The sequence below is a fragment of the Rhineura floridana genome, chromosome 1 (assembly GCF_030035675.1).
Source record: "Rhineura floridana isolate rRhiFlo1 chromosome 1, rRhiFlo1.hap2, whole genome shotgun sequence".
Lineage (NCBI taxonomy): Eukaryota > Metazoa > Chordata > Lepidosauria > Squamata > Rhineuridae > Rhineura > Rhineura floridana.
The window spans coordinates 139,553,754-139,576,159 of record NC_084480.1 but is presented as its reverse complement, the minus strand read 5'-3'; the positions used below and the strand labels follow the sequence as shown (position 1 = coordinate 139,576,159).

At 43.5% G+C, this 22,406-nt stretch overlaps 1 protein-coding gene across 2 annotated transcripts in view; it reads left to right on the top strand.

Moving 5' to 3' along the window:
- The window catches only part of DNAH6 (dynein axonemal heavy chain 6), a 362,354-nt gene that overhangs the window by 307,595 nt on the left and 32,353 nt on the right, over window positions 1-22,406 (top strand). For both annotated transcript variants that reach the window (XM_061634018.1, XM_061634008.1), the window contains 4 exons: window positions 467-605; window positions 10,523-10,642; window positions 19,511-19,632; window positions 21,024-21,153. In XM_061634018.1, coding sequence (XP_061490002.1) covers window positions 467-605; window positions 10,523-10,642; window positions 19,511-19,632; window positions 21,024-21,153 — 511 coding nt within the window. The remainder of the gene's footprint in view (window positions 1-466; window positions 606-10,522; window positions 10,643-19,510; window positions 19,633-21,023; window positions 21,154-22,406) is intronic.

Here is a 22,406-nt window from a genome sequence, read left to right as displayed (position 1 = left end):
TAATCCTTATTTATGAACATAGAGACTTTACTGGTTAGCCCTTCCAATTTTCAAAATACTAGCTATGCACTGCTGGTGTCTATAAGCCCTGCCCTTCAGTTTAAAGTCTCCAGATCAATAAGCATCCTCAATAGCACATATCTTAGGAACAAACTAGGTGCAGTCTGAAATAAATTATTGAATAGGAAACAAATCTGGTAATTACATTTTTCAGAACAGTAGGGACCCTTCTAGTCAATTTTCTAGAACAAGTTTGTGCTGCCTGACAGAATGATCACCATTTAAAAGGATCAATGAATGAAATAATCCATGAAATGGTACTCATTAGGAAAACTAGCCCAACCGATGGTAGAGGGAGGCAAATAATTGTTACAATAAGAAGACATCCACAAAAAATTGCATCCTGAAGCTCAGAGGACACTGAACAAAACTAATTGAATCTCATTGTGGTCTCTTAATCTTCAAGGAGAGGAAAAAATTTGGACCTCTTGGTTGGAACATTTGTTACGAATTTAATGACAGTGACAGAGAATGTGCCTTGTTGAACTTCAATCTTTATTGTCAAGAGGGGAAAGTACCCTGGGATGCCCTTATATATATAACAGGTAGGATATATTAACAATTTAATAATAGCTATATTAATGCTTATCCGTGCAGATTACCAAAACAATGGCTGGGTTCTAAAGAACTCACTGCGGTTTTTAACTTACACACACACACACAGAACCACCAGGCCTTCTGTACCATATCACAGACTATTTTTCGAATTTCTGCCAGTTCTGAAAATAGTTTAATTTGTGTCAAAGGAAAACTCGTTCAGAAAACAGATGCCCATCATCCCGTTTGGTGCATGAAACTAGCTACACATTTCTTTTGATCAAGGAAAATATATTTGCACAGAGTAACTCAGATAGAATAATCATACTATATACAATAACATAGGACCAAATGCTATTTTCATTCACAACCCATTGTCATATAAGGGTACCATCTAGCAACTGTCATGTCTTTTTAATGTCCCCAAATACGTAAGGACAATTGGTATATCATGTAGATTGTAGAAGTGCCCTAGAAACAAAAATCTGGGCAACCACAGATGTTGGTTCAGACATGTCAATTAATCATCAATAACAATTAAAAGACAACAATATTTTAACTGTAAAAAATAATGTTCACTTGAGATGACATTACAATGTCAAGAAGTCAGTGACTTCTTGATTCCATTTCAAAATAGGTTTTTATATTTCACCATTTTCTAGCAAAACAAATACATTGCTCAGTGATTGCTGAGATGCTGTTATGATGTCATTGTCACTCTACATTGTATTACACAATGATAAGTTGTTAGAATGTGACCCCATGAGCTAAGTATTTGAATTTTTGACATTGTAAAATAGGAATGTAGAATATGCTTTTCTAAGACCATGTTAGGTACATTTTTTCAGAGTTTTAGCTTCTTGGGTTTATTGATAAAATGAATGTAAAGAGCTTTAATTTGGATGCTAAATACTAATTTTCAAGTGTTCAGCTTGCTAATACAGTTATGTTTCACAGCAACCCCCCAGTATATGCCGCCGGAATGCAATCTCTGTGGCAGATAAACTCCTGCTTTGCATGGAAATAAACAGTAGATACAGTGTTACATTTCCACATGTCAGTATCCTTGCATGTGAACATAATGTCAGTATAGTCGCAAAACCACAGAACACTGTGGCAGTCCACCAAAGCTACAATCTAATCTCACAGTTGGTGCCCCATTTTTCCTAACAAGCACATACTCCAGTTTTGTGTCTGCTTTATGTATCTCATTATCCACATCTAATGTACATACACACAGCACTTCTCCCGTGCATGTAAGATGATCTCAGGTGTGGACCTGAGCTCCACCTTGTGGTCAAACGTAGAATAACCAGTACTTGATTTGCAGACTGCTCTAGCCCTCCCTTATGTAGAGAGGACAGTTCTTTATTCTGGCTTTCACCATTGTGGTCATATCTGCGCTCTCTCCAATTGCTAGGGTTAAGGCCTGTATTATTTCATGGGTTTCTGTGTCCTGTCTTCTGTGATCCTGACCTCTTCTTATTTGTCTTTCTTTAAAAAAATAAAAAGCTGTGCCTCTGTTTTCCCGCTCCTGCTTCTCAGCGTTTCCCGAGATAGCCTACCCCTTTGTCTTAAGCATTCCTGTTCACCTCAGCCTTTTTCCCCAGGTAGCATGCCATCACGTGGGTAACAGCGCCATCTAGCATCCGAAGGCAAAAATGTATTGAAGTCAAGACCTGGGGCATCAAGCCCCTCCCACTCCAGTTCATTCTTGCCTTCGTCCGAGGCAGTTATATCCATGCTTAGGGTAGCATTTGTAGCTAAGCGTGTGTGAATGTTGTGAGTGAGAGAGTGTGAGACTGGGTTGTGCTTGCGAGTTTGTGCTTCCACTTTTCCCTCCCCTCTCTTTCACTGTTCTTATTTTGATAGTTGGGGCTTATTGGGGGTTTTGTTTTGGTCTTCCCCATTTTTTCCCGCCCTACCTTTTCCTTGCTTTTTCTTTGTTTTGGGGCAGTGGTGGCTGCCGTTCCCCCTCAGGTGGAGATGTTTCTTCGTCCACTGAGCCCGCTCTGACAGCTTCCTTTTTACCCAGGTGGCGGTGGAGGCGGCTTTGTATTTTTTGGATGCTAGGAGCTCGAGTTGCGGCTCCCTTTATTGCAGCCTTTGCTGGTGCTTGCATAGAGTCTCCCTCGGTGAGGATTTCTCCACCCGGCTCGCTACTGCAGCCATCAGGAGAAAGCGGCTGTACCCCCCAGCTTGCTACTGTGGCCATAAGGAGAACGCGGCTGCGCCCTCCTGGCTCGCTACTGCGGCTGTAAGGAGGACGCGGCAGCCGCTCTTTATTTCGCTGCAGCGGCGTCTTCCTCATGTTTGTTTTTACGCAGGCAGCATACTTCCCCTGCTCCATCTGGAGTTTCTCTGGCTAAGTGACGGCCGCCATTGCACCTTTGTTAAGCGACCTGTTCCTGACTACGGGATGGTCGCCATTTTGTTTTAAATTTTCCTGCTCTTTTTCAGCAGATGCCATTTTGTCCATTGTCTTTCCCCTGCTCTTTCAGTTTATTGAGGCTTTTGGCTTATCTCCTTCTGGCTCACTCCTTCACATTTTCTGTGTGTGTATTGTTTCAGTGAAGTGGATATTTAGACTATATTGTTCTAAGGTTTAAAATAAATAAATAAATTACAGATGCTCTGAACAGACAGGCTTCTGCATATTAACTGGACAAGAACAGTACTGCGACTCTCACACTGCATATGTACTTGAGCGTGGTTGCCTTGCACTTAGTTGCCAGTAGTGCACTGGGCTTGTACCACTTCCCCCACTTGTGGGTGTGTACTGAAGCCCCTCTCCACACAGCACCCCACAACTCTATGCGTGTGTTGGTGACAGATACCGCACCCCCCACCTTTGTGCATGTATATGATGGCCGATCAACAGCCAGAGGCAGCTTATGCAACAGGGGCAAACCAACTACGCAAAGCCCCGTTGCAACACAAGTCTACTAAGCACAAGCAACCCAGACTCCACTCCAAGGCTATCTCTAAAACCAAGCATGTGTCTATCCACAGCTCTGTCAAGCAAGCAAGATACATGTCTGTCCCGACTTCAGAGGATGCTGGCCAAGAGAGATTAACAGCCCTCTTTCATTCTCCTGCTAGGTCATCTGAGGACAAGTTTGAAGGGTTTCCTAGCCAACCACCTTTGGACTGTACGTCCCAACCCATGTCAACGACTAGGGCTCATACATCTCACCAGCCTGATAAGACCCCTGCAATTTTGCCTCAACAAGGGCAACCATCTCTGCTCCCCCAAGTGCAGCCAGTGTCCTCAGATCCTCAGATGGCTGCTCTTGCCCCTCTCCTGGGGTTGCAGTTGACACCGGAATTTCTGTCTCAGTTGCAGGACATACTGAGCTTCTTCTCACAAGTGCAGTCACGGTCACAGGCGAATCCGTTGCTTCAGCAGTGTCCACCGACAATGTGGCACTATGGGTCATTGCGGCTGCAATGATGTTCATTCACCATCCTCTCCAAACCCATTTGATGTCACTAGAGGCAAGATTGGCTCTGAGGTTACCGGTTTGGAGGATCCATCATATTCTCTTCAAGCCGAAGGTGATGAGTGGAACGGTGATTCAAAACTGGAGGAGGATTCATCCTATCTTTTTTTTGATTCAGCCAACTATCTTCCCATCGCTCGTAGAGTTCTGGACACCTTGGGCCTCCAACCTTACAGACTGAATCTACCACTCCCCCTGTGAAAGCATCCAAGGTTCTGAAATCTCCAAGATCAACAGATCATTACCTTCCTGTTCCAGATCCCATTGACAAACTGGCCAAGGAAGAATGGGCTCGCCCGCTGCAGGCATGCTGTTTTTCTGACTCTATACCTCTATACCTCAGTTTCCTCATCAATCAGAAAAAAGTCATCTGCATCCATCCCAAAGACTCCAGCACCTAGGAGCTATCTTAGACATGGTCAGGGGACACGTTGCAGTATCCCCAGAACAGATTATCAAGATTCAGAATGCAATTCACTTCATCCTGTCTTCCCCCATAGTGGACCTCATGTCTAGCAACAGCCCTAGGCTTAATGGTCTCTGCTTTTCATATAACCCCATGGGCAAGGCATCATTCTTGGGTCTTGCAGTGGGCAAGATTCCCCTTCCAGCACAACACTGCAGTGAGACATCGCCTATGAGTAGCTATCTTCAGTTCTGTCCACCACTCCCTACATTGGTGGTTGCAGTAGGGAAACCACAAAGAGGTGGCATTACAGGATCCACCTGTAATGAATCCTCACCATGGATGCCAGTCTTTTAGGCTGGAGAGTGGTCTGACATGGAGAGATGGCACAGGGGAGGTGGTCCCCAGAAGAAACACTGCTTCCCATCAATCTTCTGGAACTTCAGACAATACCCTTAGTACTGCAACACTTTCTTCTCATTATTCATTGTTGTGCAGTTCAGGTCAGAACAGACAATGTGACTGCAAAAGCTCAGGTGAGCCATCAAGGGGGCATGCGGTTGGTGGCCCTTCAGGGGGAGTCCTCCATACTCATGGAGTGGGCAGAACATCATCTGGAATCCCTGGGAACAGAATACCTGAAGGGGGAGAACAGCATCCAGTGGACTGGCTCACCCACCAACATCTCCAGCAAGGGGAATGGAAGTTGTACCCAGAAGTGTTCCAGGCCATCACTTCTCATTTCCAGAAGGTCTGGGTGGACCTATTTAGATCCCACTAGAAGCATCAGGTGAAGGAGTTCTTCTCAAGGTACGCAGAGGCAGTGGACGCCCTCACCACGAAGTGGCCACAGGGACTACTATACACCTTTCCCCCAATTCCACTTCTCTCCAGGGTTCTTCACAAGATCCGAGACAAGAAGATGAACGTCCTGCTAGTGGCTCCCCTCTGGCCATGCAGACCATGTTTTTCAGAGATCCTCAACCTAGCAGCAGGTCCACCATGGAAGTTGCCTCACAGGACAGATCTCCTCATACAGGGGCGGCGGCTGTATCAAGCATGGTTGGACCTTCACGTTTGGCTATTGATAGGAAAAGATTGCTAAGGGCAGGTCTCTCTCCTTTTGTTGTTTCTGCTATGCTGGCTTCATATCGACCTTTGATGCGCCCCATAAATGAATGCACTTGGAGAGTATTCTTGGTGTGGTGTGCTTATAAGCATATCAGCCCTTCAAAAGCAGGCATTACAGATGTCTTGGGTTTTCTCTAAAACGACATTGACTTGGGACTTTGGCCAAATACCTTAAAGCATCAAGCCTCAGCCTTGTCATTGATTCTCTCCCAGACTACTAAAATGCCTTTGGAATTGCTCCCGTTCATTAAATGTTTTCTCAAAGGAGCCATGTTATCTGCAATCCTGACTCAACACAGGTTTCCCACATGGGATTTACATAAGATGCTAATGGCATTGCAATGACCTCCATTTGAGCCACTTCAATCAGTCTCCCCCAGAATCCTATTATTCAAGGTTCTCCTCCTTGTCGCAATCACTTCAGCTAGGAGGGTATCAGAACTCAGTGCCCTCTCAGTGGACAAATAATTCTGTACCTTCCATAAAGACAAAGTGATACTTCACACAATTCCCTCCTTTCAACCTAAAGTTTCCTCTACTTTCCATTGTCAGCAGGAACTCATTCTCCCATCTTTCTGTCCTCCCGTCCATCCTTCAGAAAAGGCCTGACATTCTTTAGATGTGTGAAGAGCATTAAAGGTCTATATTACCAGGACTAAGCCTTTATGTCATTTGGATGCCATGTTTGTGTCATTCCATCTGTCAGACTTAGGGAAGCAGGTTTCCCCATCCACCTTATCGAGGTGGATCAAGGCCTGCATAGCCTTGGCTTATCATTCCTTACATATCTCAGCTCCATCCAAAATTTTGGCTTACTCCACCAGGTCAGTGGCTAATTGCAGCTTTTTTCCCTCAATGCCTCCTGGAGGAGGTATGTAAGGCGGCTATGTGGGCCAGACCAAATACCTTCATTAAATGTTATAGGATCAATACTTACATATCAGCTGATCCCACATTTGGGAGGCGAGTGCTACAGCACATTCTTCCAATACAGTAGCAGCTCAGGTTATAGTGTTTATTCCCACCCTAAAAGGGCCAGCTTTGGTATGTCCCACCTGAGATCATCTTATATGCATGGGAGAAGAGACCTTTGGTCTTACCGTGAAACAGTCTTCTATGTGCATGTAAAGTCTCGGGACCACTCTCTATCTGAGCTGTGTCAATATTCTCCAGGATGTGAGTGATAGAGACAGTGCAATGTTTTGTGTGGGTTTGTTGGTTTTACTGTTGTTATGTCTTATCTCTCTCTTTGGCTTGGCAAGGAAGAACTGTCGTCTCTACATAAGGGAGGGCTAGAGCTGTCTGCAAATCAAGTACTGGTTATTCTGCCTTTGACCACAAGGTGGAACACAAGTCCCCACCTGAGAGTTCATGCTAAAACCAAAGGTCTCTTTTTTGCCCAGTAGGTATTTGGATTGGGGTAACACTCTTTTTAAAAATAAAGAATGTTAAGAAGAAGAATTTATGAAGAGTTGTGCAGAACAGAATATATATTAAGTTTACACTATGTGGTTAAAACATACAGAATCCTGTTTATAGCGGTTTAGGCAACACATATTTTCTTTTAGGATAATGATTTTATTTCTGTTATACTGAAGTTGAAATGGCATTTTGCATACATTACTGTGTTTTACTTAATATTTTGTTTGTACAAATGCTATTTAATTTGCCCAGAGGTCGAATTGTCTCTGTCAAGAAGTAATAACATTTCAAGTTAACTGTTAATTATCATGTCAATATATTTATTTTTGTTTGATTTTAATTTTTTGCCATTTGTTACCTGTGTCACAAAATAAAACATTTCCCTGCAGTGTAAATGGCAGATAGCTCCTATTATTCTAATCTGTGTTCTACCAAGCTGAAGATTAAAATTATGCAAAATCTTTGAGTTGAATACAAGTGCTTTCAAGGTTGCTTGCTAAGTGAAGGCTATTCAGTAGACACAAACGGCAACTGAAAGTACTCTTGTCAGTATGAGTTGTGAAGATTTGTTCATTCACCCATGTCTGTCAAACACTTGTTCACAGCTAATTTGTTATACTTCAGTGGCAGTCTCATGGAGGCTCCTTGTGAGTTGTATAGGGCCAACAATTTTTATTGTTATTTATTTTATTTATACCTATCACATGGCTCAGTGGACCCTAGACCAAAGTGACTTACAACAAAAATGATGACAGCAATGTTGTTAACAACAATAAAGCCCAACTGAACAGACTTTAAAATGTCTATGATTAAAATCAGATCTGGAGATTTAAATCAATCTCCAAACCAATTTAAAGATAGTGAACAGCTACCGATAAAATATTTCTAATTCAGTTAAGCATCAACGATCAGCTCCTTCTCTGAACACCTACTGAATTAAGAACAATTTTACTGGTTTTCATCAGGTGAGGATGGGTAACCTGGGGAGCTTTCGTGAGGAGAGAAAAACCTATGGTTCTGTTTGGCCAGTACTGATTTTGTTTACTGAATGTGTCTATTTGAAAATGTCAAACATTTGAATGTGCCAAATGATTGATTGCACAGAGTTTTTACAATATGAGCCTAGAGAAGCCATGTGCCCTTTTTTTGCAGAGGACAGCTGTCTATTTGAAGGGATGTTTGGTCCAAGTCTTGTTTAAACATAAAAAACCATAGGAATGGAGAGCAGGGGCCTGGAAGTTACCCATCAACAGTTAGCACCTGGACAGCAGACTGAGCAGGCACATAGGATACCTGGTCACAGTCATCCCCATTATGGGAAGATGGATTCTATTTTTGTTTAAATTACAGGAATTCTTTTTTAAATATAACTCTCTCTTCCTATAAATTAGCATATGCAAATTATGTGCAAATCTGTGTCTTCTTGTTTGGTGATGCATTTTCTCTTTTTTGACAGTACAGCAGTGGTCGCTCTATATGAGCCAAAGTAGACCTAGAAGTCTACATTTTCAGGATTGCTAACGTGGTGATAATGGTCTCATTTGCACACAATGGCCAAGTCATGGTTTGTGTTAGCTGTGGTTTGTTTAATAAACCATGGCTAAAGCTTAGGTTGTCCCAGAAAAAAATCAAGCAAACCATGGCTTGCTATATCACAACTTGGCTTCTCTTCCCACTGTCTTCTCCACACGTTGTGATGCCCAAGTAGTAACATTGCCTCACCACATATTCAACCCCCTTGCCATTGGCTGAGTGTACAAGCAGGGTGGGGAAACCTCTTCGGAGCCCCATAGCTGCTCTCACAAGGGCTACACCATTCCAGATTCCCTCCCTTCCCCTATTAAAGGAATGTTGGGCATTCTTTCCAGCCTGAAAGCTCATTAACTTCTTCCTTGCACAGCACTGGAATAGAGGTTTCTCAACACATAATACAAAGCAGCAGTCTTGGCTAGCCTTCTCCCCTACCATTTCCCCAATGCTTAATTGTCTTTCCTTGCATGACTCAAACCTGAATTTCTCAAAACCCTTCCCATGTCTACTTTTAATGAGTGAAGGGAATTGCTGCCCTAAGTTTTGAAGAAAAAGGAACAGGAGAGGAACAATGCTGCACAAACATTCACCCCAGACATACACACTCTCAGTGCTGAAACTGTTCCCACCCCTTCCCCAAATCAGAAGTACCTTATAGCCTTATGAAGTTCCACTGAGGATAGAAAGTAACCCATCCTAGGTTAGAGGGAGAAATCAGATGAGTCCCTTTAATTCTTCCCCAGGAAAAACACCCCCAAAACACCCCAATTAGGAAATAACCTGCTGAGAAGCACCACCTGAACACAGTGAAGTTCCTGTAAGGAGCAGAACCAGCTTCCCTAGTTGATCCACTCCTCCCCATATTCTACAACCACTCAGCAAATAAAGGCACAGGATTGTATCCAGCTAAGTTATACTCAGAAGTAGCCCCACTGAAATTTAGTTAATCATATCTATAGATTTCAGTGGGTCTACTCTGAGTAAGACTGACACTGGATACAACCCTTTTTCTGATCAATGCTCAAATATTATTTATTACATAAGGGTATTAGGTACACCTTGTGCATGCATGATGGACTCATAATGTCACTAATCCTGTAGTGTGCCAGAGGGCTTCTGTGCGTGCGTGTGGCATGACCTTAGCACAGCCCATAGTTGTCCTCAGGCCACCCTCACTGTTTATGCTAGGAAGTCCTCCCAGTGCATTGTAAGGTCAGTTATGTCATCAACCTTGCAATTCACTGAAGACCTCAGAGTACATGTAACCTACCACATCTAAAAAGATATATTGGAGTTGCCACAGTATCTGGCCATACACTTGTATTTTCTGGTACCATTTCAAGCAGAGAGCTTCCTGAAACAGAACTCCCAAATCCTGCCTGAAGAAAGGATGCCAGAAAAGTTAGCATCATCTCTTGTGTTTATCTTTTGTCTGTGCATCTGTGTAAATCTTAAATGTTCTTGGAGGTCTTTGATGACAGTATGGCTCTAATCAATGCCTTGTTGAACTTTCATAATCCCAAACTTCCAGCCCAGTGTGTGCAGTTAAGGAAGAAATAAAATATAAAGTAACAAATGCATGTTACTGCATGAATTGCCATTTCCATATTTAGCACTGGGATGCCTATTTTACACTTGCGCTTCCCCGTGTTAAATAGCAAATTGTCTAATTATACGCACCAATCATTAATAAATCAGCATATATACCAGTTCAAATATGCATACTCAATAATTGCAAGTTACACTGAATTATTTAATTATATGAATAATTTGGAGGGGTGATTAGTATTTTCATGATATGTAGTCAAAGAAAATTCAGATGTATTTTATTAATCATCAGTTCAATAATGTGAAAATATATACTTCAGATAAAATAAACACTATTATTACATTCAAAAGATGAAATCATAATTTGTAAAACTAATTATTGCAGGGGAAATTACATATGGAGGACGAGTTACAGATGCCTGGGATCAGAGATGTCTTCGCACAGTCCTAAGGAGGTTTTTTTCTCCTGAAACATTAGAAGAAGAGTATAAATATTCAGAATCAGGTAAATAAATCTCACATTAATGGAAGCTTCTATTTAAATAATTGTAGCCACTCTGTGACAGAAACGACAAAGAGTCCTGTGGCACTTTAGGCTAATAATTTTTTTATAACATTTTTAGTTATGTACCTCTGCTCTTTCTGGATAGAATTGTGCAGATATATAATGGACACAAGAGAGCCAGTGTGGCGCCGTGGTTAGAGTGTTGAACTACGACCTGGGAGACCAGGGTTCGAATCCCTACACAGCCATGAAGCTCACTGGGTGACCTTGGGCCAGTCACTGCCTCTCAGCCTCAGAGGAAGGCAATGGTAAACCACATCTGAATGCTGCTTACCATGAAAACCCTATTCATAGGGTCGCTATAAGTCGGAATCGACTTTAAGGCAGTCCATCATCCATCAAGCACCACCTTATATAGGAAACTCACTGACTGCTACATATAACATGCTTCCAGCTTCCACCTGGAATCACATCACAGACTATTGTCTACAGCCAAACTCTATAATATAACCACATCTGTTCAGACTCATCAAAAACTTGCAGGAAAACCCCCAAAAGGAAGCTTTTCCTTTTAACTTTATTGGGAGGATTCTGAAGTGTCGGAATTTTATTGAGTTGGGTAGCAGAGTTGTGTAGCTCTGCAGAACGGAGAGTATTGAGCGAGCTTAGTGTGTGTGTGTTTCAATCTTTGCTAAGATTCTACCTTCCCTGCAAATTAGTCAGACAGAGACTTTAAGCTTTAAAATAAGAAACAACTACTTTATTCTGGAAGTACATGCTTGATAGGAAAGAGTTCTATATCTAGCTAACTGGCTATGCTGGAGCAGCCTGCACTGGTCCCAGGGCTGGCCCTCATCCTGATTGAGAGGAGAGACAAAGAGAAGATGTCTGCTCCCCTCTCGAGAGAAAGAGAACACTGAGAAAGGCAGGAAGGAACAGGGATCAACATTCCTTTGCTTATTCAGCCTAGCAGGAAGGGGAGAGACGGCAGAGGATCAAAGGGATAGGTATAGCCTCAACCAGCAAGAGGTCTAGCTCTCTAGCTACCTTTATTAACCCCATGCAGCCTCAACCCACCAAGTTGGAGTTGAACCTCATACATTCCAACATGAAGAGCCTATGGTAGTGAGCAGACTTAGCTCAAGGGCTAACTTACCGTTGGCCACCTCATCATTACTTGAGCCTAGAAACTCTTTTTCTTGGATGTTCATCAATAACAAGAGGCTTGCTTCTTGTTACCAAACATCCAGGTGGATTTCCCTATCATGAAATTTGTGTTCAGTAACTGCTAGGGTCCCTGGACTCAGCTGTGACTGAGCTTCTACAGGTCATGATATAAAGTTCATGAGTCTGCTTCTCTGTACTTTCCTTCCTTGGGACAGGGGAAATTAATAGCACCTCACTCCTTCTTACCTCTACCTTTTTATTTTCCTCTCTTTCATGTTAGTCCAAACCTTAGTCATCTGCATTTTTTTCTGGTGCATTTAGGCCTCCATCACATTTTATGAGGTCCTGTAGTGCCCACCTTCACTCTGTATAAGATTATCTCACCACTTATCTCTATAGAATAGAGATAGCAATAGAAACAGTTTAAGCTTGTTATCCAGGCAGCATATTACAAAGTGGTTTGTCCTTTTACTTGCAAGCATGTTCCTTTAAGACCACAGTCTTTGAAGCAGTTTTGTCAGAGTTCTTGGGGAGGGAGGGGAACGAAAGCTGAGAAGGTAATTTAGTGTCAATTTCCAGAATCGTCATTCTCTTGTGCATGTAAAGATGACCTCAGGGGGATAGCAACCACAATATCAGCGGTCCCTGACAAGAAGACTGAGCCGCTACAGCCAGTCCCAGACCGCCAGATGTTAGAGACAACTGTGGAGTCAGCAGTAGCCTGCCCCTCCACCAGCAGGCAGGAGGTTGCAGAGGCATGTATCAAGTGGACAGGGTGGCCTCAGTGGAAGCTTATTCAAAAACAAATAGTCAGGATGATAATGCAAGGGAGCATGAGGAAAATCCATATGGCACGGCTGTGCTAGACTCCCACAGCTCTGTGTGCAGACTGCAAAGGGATCAGGAACCCCTCTCTGAGGAAGAAGGGGAGCAACCCGATCCTTCTTTAAGCTACATTTTTGCCACTTCAACCTCTCCTGAGGACTTCTCAGGGTTTCAAGAGGCCCCCAGTCAACTCCCACCCTGGCAGGCGTAGGGGGGTGGCTCAATCACCAGGTGGCCACGCTCAGCAACTACAACTGCAGTTTTTGCCCCTGATGCTGCAACAATTGAAGGAACAGCTGAAGGAATCCCTCCTAGTGGATCTGGCTAGAGACCTGTCTGTGCCAACAGTCTCTTCGCTATGCCTTGGTGGAAACGGGGGGCTGCTAGACCCTCAACCCAGAACCCAGCACATTCAGGCTTCTGACACGCAGCATGCATCAGAGCCCCAAGACCACTGCCCACCAACCATGGGTCGCTGGATCCTCACACAGCTGCTCAGGGCAGACACCATGGCTATACGGAAGACCAGGGCACAGATCTGGACAATGAGTTCATTGTTCTAGATGATGAAGTGGGGATTTGGAATCTGAAGAGGTTTCTACCAACAGGATTTTCCAATATGCTCACTTTCTGCCTGTCCTGTGCAAGGCAATGGAAGCACTGAGTTTGAATTCCCCAGAAGACCCTCCAGCCCAGGCAGCATCTAGGGTTTCTGTCATGTGTCCAGATCCGAAGCCAAAGTCAAGGGTACTTAAGCTTCCGTCCTTACCACCAAAGGTAATAAAATCAAAATTTGACATCCCATTGCAATTTAAGAAGTCAGTGACAGCTGCTAACAAATACTATACTCTGGAGCAACAGCTTATGGATCAGCTGAAAGTCCCACTGGTGGATGCCCCCATAGTAAATTTGTTAAATCTGTCCTTGAACCCGAAGGACTCAGATGCCCATCTTAAGGACCCTATGGAAAGCAAATTGGATCAAGGTCTTAGAAGAATCCATGAGGCTAGTGCGCTATCAATCAGGGCAGCGTCAGCTCCCTCAGTATTTGCAAGGGCTTCCCTCCTCTGGTTGGAAGACTTTATTGCATTGCCCGCAGCAGGATGCAGCCCAAGTCCGCAAGTCTGTACTAAAAGTTTCCCAGGCAGTGACCTTCATGGCAGGTGCATCTGTGGATGCCATGCAATTCTCAGCATGGTCCCTGGTGGCCGGGATCTTTACTAGGAGGATGCTCTGGTTGTGCCATTGGAACACAGATCCCACCGCTCATTCTAGTCTCAGAGCCCTATGTAGGAGTCAAACTATTTGGTGACATAGCCCTGGTGAGTGTACTGGAATTTAGGAAAAGAAGAAAGTGATGACATCAACCAGGAAAAGAGACAGGAGATCCTTTCGGAAATCCTTCCACCCTTACCAAACCTCCCAGTCCTTTTGAGGTTCCAGATCATCAGGAAGAGCAAAGGAGGGTCACTCTAGCCACCCCTTCTGGAACAGACAGCCCAGCCAAGTCAAGGGCAACCAGCAGTTCTCCAACAGGACTGGATTCCTGCTCCAATCACGTGGAAATAAATGTCAATTCTTATGCCAGTGCCATCCTGCTGGGAGGTTGCCTCCAGCGGTTTGCCCATGGATGGAGGGAGATTTCATCAGACCAGTGGGTACTGCAGACCCTCCAACACGGACTACATCTGGAATTCACATCCCCTCCACAAGGTTCATACCATCTCCTGTCTCAGCATCTCCACACAAAAGGGAAAGGATCCAACAGGCAATCTCTCACTTGCTGCAGATTGCAGCAACAGAACCTGTTCCCGCAGCAGAGAGATTTTCGGGAAACTACTCACTCTTCTTTACAGTTGAGAAGAAAGGCGGCTCGTTCAGGGCAGTACTCGACCTAAAGAACTTAAACAAATATGTAACCTACTACAAGTTCCGCATGGCCTTCTTGATGACAATCAAAGAGGCCCTGAGACAGGAAGACTACCTCAGCTCAATAGATCTGAAGGAAACGTATCTACATATCCCCATTTTCCCACCTCTCAGACGTTACTTCAGCTTCGTGGTGGAGGGAAATCACTTTCTATACAGAGCTATGCCATTTGGCCTCTTGTCCGTCCCCAGGGTATTTACAAAGGTTGTGGTGATCCTGGTGGCACACCTCAGGACACAGGGGGTGCAGGTCTTACCTAGATGACTTCCCAATTTGATCCCCATCAGTTTACAAATCATGGGAAGACCTACCTACCACCTTAGCTTAGTGAGTGATAACACTGGCTCAGGACAGAATAAACAAGATACGTTCAATCATGTCACACATTCTGCCCTCCCCCTCAGTGGACCTCATGCAATTAGCAATGGCTCTAGGGTTGATGGTCTCAACATTCCAAACCACCCCCTGGGCACACCACCATTCACGGCCCCTTCAGTGGTCACTACTGCCCTTCCAAAGTGGCATAGCAGCCAGGCACCACCAAAGGCTGTCACTGTCACCAGCGGTTCGTCAATCCCTATGATGGTGGACACAAGAACCCAATCTTCAAAGAGGAACCCTGTTCCAAGACCCTCAGCAAATGCACATCACATCAGATACCAGTCTCACAGGCTGGGAAGCGATATGTGAAGGCCAGATGGTACAAAGCTCTTGGTCAGCACAGGAGTCCTTACTCCCCATCAATCTACTGGGGCTCTGCATGATCTGCCTAGCACTCAAACACTTCACGGAATTGAGACACTTGGGGGTGGTACTGTTCAGGACCGACAATGTTACAGGCAAAGCTCATTTGAACCATCAGGGAGGAATGCGGTCAGTCCAGCTCCAGAGAGAGGCCTCATTAAAGTTCCAGTGGGCAGAGGCCCATCTGGACTCAATTCTGACAGAATATCTCAAAGGGGAGGACAACAGTCAAGCAGACTGGTTGAGTCAGGAGTGAATCCGTCAAGGAGAATGGAAACTCCACCCAACGGCTTTTCAGCAGATAGTGGATCACTTTCAGAAGGCCAAAGTGGACCTGTTCGCCACCCACTGCAACTGCCAGGAGAAAAGATTCTTCGCCAGGTACATAATGCTGAAGGCAAAAGGAATGGATGCCCTGACATCCTGCTGGCCCACATGTCTGTTATATGCCTTCCCACCCAGTGATCCTGAGGGTGATCCAAAAGATCTGATCTGAGAAGGCAACAGTTCTACTGTTCTCCTCATATTGGCCAAGAAGGGCATGGTTCCTGGATCTACTTGATCTGGCAGTCACCCCAGATCCGGGATGGCTGGCACTTCATGTCTGGAAGTTGAGAGGCGATGCCTACTAAGAAAGGGCCTGCCACCTCCGGTAGTGGAAACAGTGATGGCCTCCCAACACCCATCCACTATCCGAATTTATGAAGGTACATGGAAGGCCTTTTCAGCTTGGTCACAGAAGCAGAAAATACTTCTGTGGAAAGCTGGCATCAATGAGGTCCTCTCCTTCCTACAAAATGGCTTACTGTTGGGACTCAGACCCAACACCTTGAAAGTGGCTACATGGGCTAATCCTAACACATTTATCAAACATTACAAAATAAATGCTTACACCTCTACTGAGACGGCCTTTGGGAGGAGAGTGCTACAGCGTGTTCTCTCAGACCAATAAGGTCATTACAGCCCAGATTCCTGCCCTACATGGATCAGCTTTGGTATGTCCCACCTGAGGTCATTTTTACATGCACAGGAGAAAAGACATTTGGTCTTACCGTGAAACGGTTTTCTCTGTGCATGTCAAAGATGACCTCAGAACCACTCTCTATGAGGGCTGGGCTGCCATAATAGTTTAAGTAAGCTTGATTTAGTAGAGAGTGTGTAAGTGCTGTTCATTTCTCTTCAGTTGTGTTTTCTATTCGTTAAGTCTGTATTCATCTAAGGTGCTTGTCATAAAGAACTGCGATAAGGAGCCACAGAGAACAGGAAGTCCTTGAAAAAACATTGAACGCTCTTTCTACCCTCAACCGCTAGGTGGAGCTAGCTACCCACCTGAGGTCATCTTTATATGCACAGAGAAAACTGTTTCACAGTAAGACCAAATGTCTTTTCCATAATACTGTCAGACAAGAATTACTTCTGACCAGCAGTTGTAATCTAAGTTGCACAGCCATTTCCTTCTCCTTGCCAACTTGGTAGATGAGCTGTCAACAACACACTGAAATTAAGAATCAAATTTGTCCCAGTTATGACTGCTGCCAAACAATCCTCTATCTTCAAACTGCTTACTCAGAAATAGTTTTTAGAGCACTACTTTAGTAGGACTTCTGGAAGAAACAAGGGATTATAAATAAATAAATAAAATTTTATTTATTAGTCGCCCATCTGTACGACTTAACGGACACTCTGGATTGACAATTGTAACTATATATGCTCAGGGCATTATTGGAGGCTGTTCTATGGGTGTCCTTGTGACGTCCTCCCCTGGTTCTCCCTGTCAGGTTCCCACCTGCTTGTGGCTACTGCCTTTCACTAGGCACCACCAGGGATACCACCAGTCCGGACCATCCTTTATATGGTTTCTCACTCCGCTCTAGCACAGATCTCACTAGATCCCTATGCTAGGCAGCACCACAAGTCACGTCCTATAACCAATACTCCCAGAGACTTTGCCTGAGTCTCTCTCTAGCTGGTTACTTTTGTGACTGCGTGCTTATGCTGTTCCCAACCCCCTTGTATCTTTATAGATAACGCATACAACTCTGGGTTGCTCTGGATACTTGAATTGTTATTATTCCTCCCTTCACCGCTGCCACCATTAGATACTGTTTCTGTTCAGCCTTGGTAATTACCTTGCCCTCCCTTCTGGTATGTATATCCCCCAGCCAAGGATCAGGCCTTTGGTAAACCAAATAAGTATTTATTAAATATCAGAAATAACAAGATTAGTTTTAGAATGTTTCACAAGCGTATGGTTTCATCTATTCCTGTTTTGTACTTAACTTATTATTAATCAGAACTCCAACTCCCTCTTGCTCCACACTCCTCACCTCCACCCTCAAACACCTCTTTCTCCACACTCCCAACATCCACCCAGATTCAACTGTCATTCTTCCATTTATACTCCCAGCCATTCAAACGCTCAGCCAATCATCCAGCATTCTACTGCTCATGTACTCCCCCCTCCTCTTTCACTCCACTTACCATATGTCTCCTATATAAACAGCACTTACCATATTTACACTATAAGCAGGAACATCACAGTCCTCAGTGAACAAAGTGTTGGTGAAGGTGCCCCACCTCCGAGTTTCTCTCCCCAAGACGCTTACCTAGAGGTGCCAGGTGAACATCTTTTTATTTTTTAAGGCAATTTCAAGAACAGAATTGATTGGTTTTATGTTATTTGCCATTATTATTTGTATTTTGTTTGATCATTTAGTTGTTATTGTATTGATTGTGTAAACTGCCCTGAGAAATTTTTAACTGAGAAACCAATCAGGCAGCAACATATTTACTGAACAGGTATGTTTCTCTTTGGTAGAAATTGATGCTTACCCAGTTTTATGGTCAATTCATTAAGAGCAGTGCGACTGGTGAGGACCAGGTCCAGAGCCTTTTCAGTAGTGGCTCCCTCACTATGGAACTCGCTGCCAACCGACCTTCGCCAGGCCCCCTCCTTGCTCTGTTTCCGTCGGGCTTTGAAGACCTGGCTCTTTAACCAGGCGTGGGAGGGGGGTTAGGTTGGCAGTGTGCAGCTTTGGGAGTGTTTTAACCTTTAATTTTTAATGCTCTCTGTTTATGTTTTTATATGAACTGTATTTGTGTTTTGCTGTATGTTGCCCAGAGTGGCAGACTAACCTCTGCCAGATGGGCATCTAATAAAATCTAATAAATAAATAAATAAACAAATAAATAATAAACTCTTTGATTCCCTTTTTTATTTCTTTAAATGAGGTTTGATCTATTTAAGCAGTGTTTGATGCAAATGTATCTTCAGCTCTGGATCTTCTGAGGCAACAAAAACTCCATTGTAAGGATTTGTTTCCTATGGGAAACAAGGAAATTTTAATTTATGTCAGAGCTCTCTCTTCCTTTGAAATACTAAGATGTATAAATGGGAGTATTTAGTCTGATGTTTTTCTGTATTTGAGTTGCTACCACTTTAGGCAGCCTTAATCTGACAGGTACATATCATTTCCTATGAAAGAAAGGCAGTGCCTTCAAAATATATCCGAAAACTATCATCGTGGTAGTATTTATTTATTTATTTCTGTCTCTGTCTGTCTGTCTATCTATCTATCCCACCCTTCTGCCCTATAATAGGGCACTCAGGGCGGCTTACAAAAATAAAATCAAGCACGTACATGATAAAATTGTAAACAGTAAAATCACAAAAACATTAAAATAAATTAAAATACATAAAATACAATTAAAATACATAAAATACAATATATATACACACACACACACACATATATATAGGGGATAGTACTAAAGGGACTACAAAGGTAAAATGTAACATAGAAAGCATAAAATCAGTGTCAGGCTCTACCTTCAGTCCCTCCCAGTCCCTTGTTTACTATTATTGGATGATATCCAACTGTAGCCACCTGCCTGCCCAGCTGACTTCCCTTCACACAAATGGAACTTGCCCTTTCTCTCTTCCCCCATGCAGCCCTTTGCATATCTCCCAAATTGGTTCCAGAGAGCTGAGAGACCCTCCAGAGCAGATGGGGGTGTACAGAGATCTGCAGGGAGGGGAGAGGGAAAGTCCCATTGCATCCAGTGATACAACATTAGATACTGCCTATTTTTGCTGAATCTGTGTAAATTACTAATCATATAATGCAGACATGCTATGATTTTGTCATTATTTTTGTATTTGAGTAAAGTTTTTCTGCTCTGTTTGCCTTTTGATACAACAGGTATATATTTTGCCCCAGTGGCCGACAGTTTGCAAGATTTTAAAGACTACATTGAAAACCTTCCTTTGATTGATGACCCAGAAATATTTGGAATGCACGAAAATGCCAATTTAGCTTTCCAGGTTTGTGAACATATTTAAAATGTGTTCTAAGCTAATTAAGATAAATGAGTTATACTTTATAGTTTAACATTAAAAGAGGATTTTGATTTAATTGTTGTAGTCTGTTGAACAGAAATAATAGGCAGTGATTGCTAAGCAGTCCACACATGGCTGCTGAAGATACATTCATCCCTGCAAGTAGTACTGAGAGAATTCTCAATCATTCTAAACTGCTTCTAAAGAAATAATCCTGTGATTTATTCTGAGGCTGCCTTTCATTAACGTCAATAGTATCCATACCTGTTTATGGTCTAACAGGCTTTAAAATTCTAATTAGGGGAAGAACAGCTTTAAAGTTACATGGCTAACCTGTTCATTTGAACCTAATCCATTTCTGTTTGCTAAGTACTATGCAGTTTCCCTAAACAATGTTGAAGCAATTTTTTGAAATCCTTTACTGAAGGATATCTTAAGGTATATGTGTAGATAGCATTCTCAATGGAGTTTCCATTTCCTTAAACTAAATGGAGGATTATTAATATTCAGTTACAATTACACCAATACTGCATTTATACTTGGCTACGTTCCTGGGTGTGCCTGACATTTGTCCACAGCACCATAAAACCGTGGTTTCTGAACCCTGAATGAGCACCATGGCTGCATGCTCCTCCCTCATCCCCCGCTTCCGATCCCTCACCATCTTTTGTACAGAGATCTGTGCTTCAGTTCACATCTGAACTGTGGAACTGTGGCTTGATGCTAGCTAACAAGCTTGTTTTAAACAAATTATAGATGTTAACCACAGTTTGTTGGTTCAGAAAAACTATGGTTAAACAAATTGGAAACAAAAACTCCTCCCAGCCAAATGAGAGGGGCAAGAAAGTGCACAAGCCTGAGGCTCAGTGTGGCTCATCCCAGCTCATTCTCATCATACTAAACTATGGTTTAGTGTGACTTGCAAACATGACTAGTGTTGCCTGCTACTGAAGCAAGATTTTTCATTGGAAAGCATTTTAGTAATGGGTATACAGGCACTGTATCTGTAGTATCACTGCCTAGGGCATTTACCTGCCTCCTACCCAGGCTGCAATCACCGCCACCACTGCCGCTTCCACCCACTCATCTTGCTGTCTCACCCACCCACCCCACAGCCATCCATTCATCTTGCTTGCCCTACGCCCAGCTTGCTTGGTCCCCCCACCCCCGCCAGCCATCCTTGCTTCCTTCATGCCCTTTCCTTGCTTGCTGCTGTACCACCCTCACCCCCACATGATGCTGCATGATGGTATGATGGCTTAGGGAAATATTATATAGTTTGAAACATTTATGACTGAAATGTAAATAATTTATTTTGAACACGGACAACTGAAAAATTCAGGGGGGAATTAAAATTTCTCACCTCTTCCTTACAGCGTAAAGAAACCAATACCCTAATCACTACAATACTTGATGTGCAGCCGCGATCAACTGCTCAAGGAACAGGAAAAAGCAATGATGAGATTGTTGATGAGCTTGCTACTTCAATCCTGGCTAAAATTCCTGGTACGGAAGGCACTGCTAACTTTGTTTTCTAATATCACTGCTGATAGCTATAGTTTTTTCTTAATTCCCTTTTTTAGGAAATATTCAGTCATTGGAATTATACATTAATCCATTACCATATATGCTACTTTGGGTAATCCATTGATCCTTAACCATGCCCCAATCTGAGATGGATTTTTTTCTTGTAATTTAAAAACTTTAAGAGAAGGAGAAAGTTTTGGTGGAGAAGAGAGAGGGTGCGTGTTCTATACGGTTTTCCCCCCTTACAATTCCCTCTGAGAGAAATGGAACATCAAGTTTTGTCACTCCCAGAGGGTCCGGCTCTTGTAATTCAAAATGCAAGGAGCCCTGCATCAGCTGAAACTTTTTTGGAACTTTTTAACAAGGAAAAAAATGCTTAAAGGACAGAGCCCTGCACCAACTTAATGATATATATTGGAGTTTCTTAAAAAGAACGAAATGATTAAAAGGACAGATGCAGCACTGGAGCCCCACAAAGGGATTCATAGGACTGCAGTTTCGTAAGTGCACTCATGATCCGATCTGGGTCAGGTGAGTCTGCTTTTCAGTTCAGGTTCTGTAGATTCTTTCTGCATGCGTAGTGGTCACAGAAGGTTCATCACCTGTCATGGACAGATCACCGCTTGCTGAGATTTAGACTTACAGCGGCTCTTTCCCTCTGCAAAGGTGGTGGATCTATTAAGTTGATCCGCTCCCGGAGCCGGATGGATCCCGCAGGTTTTCAGAGGGCTCTGGGAGATTTTCCGGCTGATAGGACTGGTGCTCCTGTCGAGGCCCTGGTCACACTGTGGAATACGGAAATGACCTGGGCTATTGACACGATCACTCCCGCGCGCCCCCTCCGCTGTAGAGCTCATACAGCTTCGTGGTATACCCCGGAGCTGAGAGCGATGAAACATGAGAGGAGGAGGCTGGAGTGCAGATGGAGGAAAACTCCCAGTGGATACAATCATGCCTTGGTAAGTGCCACCAATAAGTTGTATACAAAAGCGGTAAGGACAGCAAAGAAGCTTTATTTTGCTGCCTCTATTAGATCATCCCTATGCCGCCCAGCGGAGCTTTTTAAAGTCATGCGTGGGCTCTTACACTCTGGCCCCCACGATACTACGGAAACATCGGAAGCCCGCTGCAACGAAATTGCTGGACACTTTCAAGATAAGATCGCATGTATCCGCAGGGATCTTGACTCCAATGTTGCGACAGATGAATCCATTGAAGTGTCCGGAGCACGG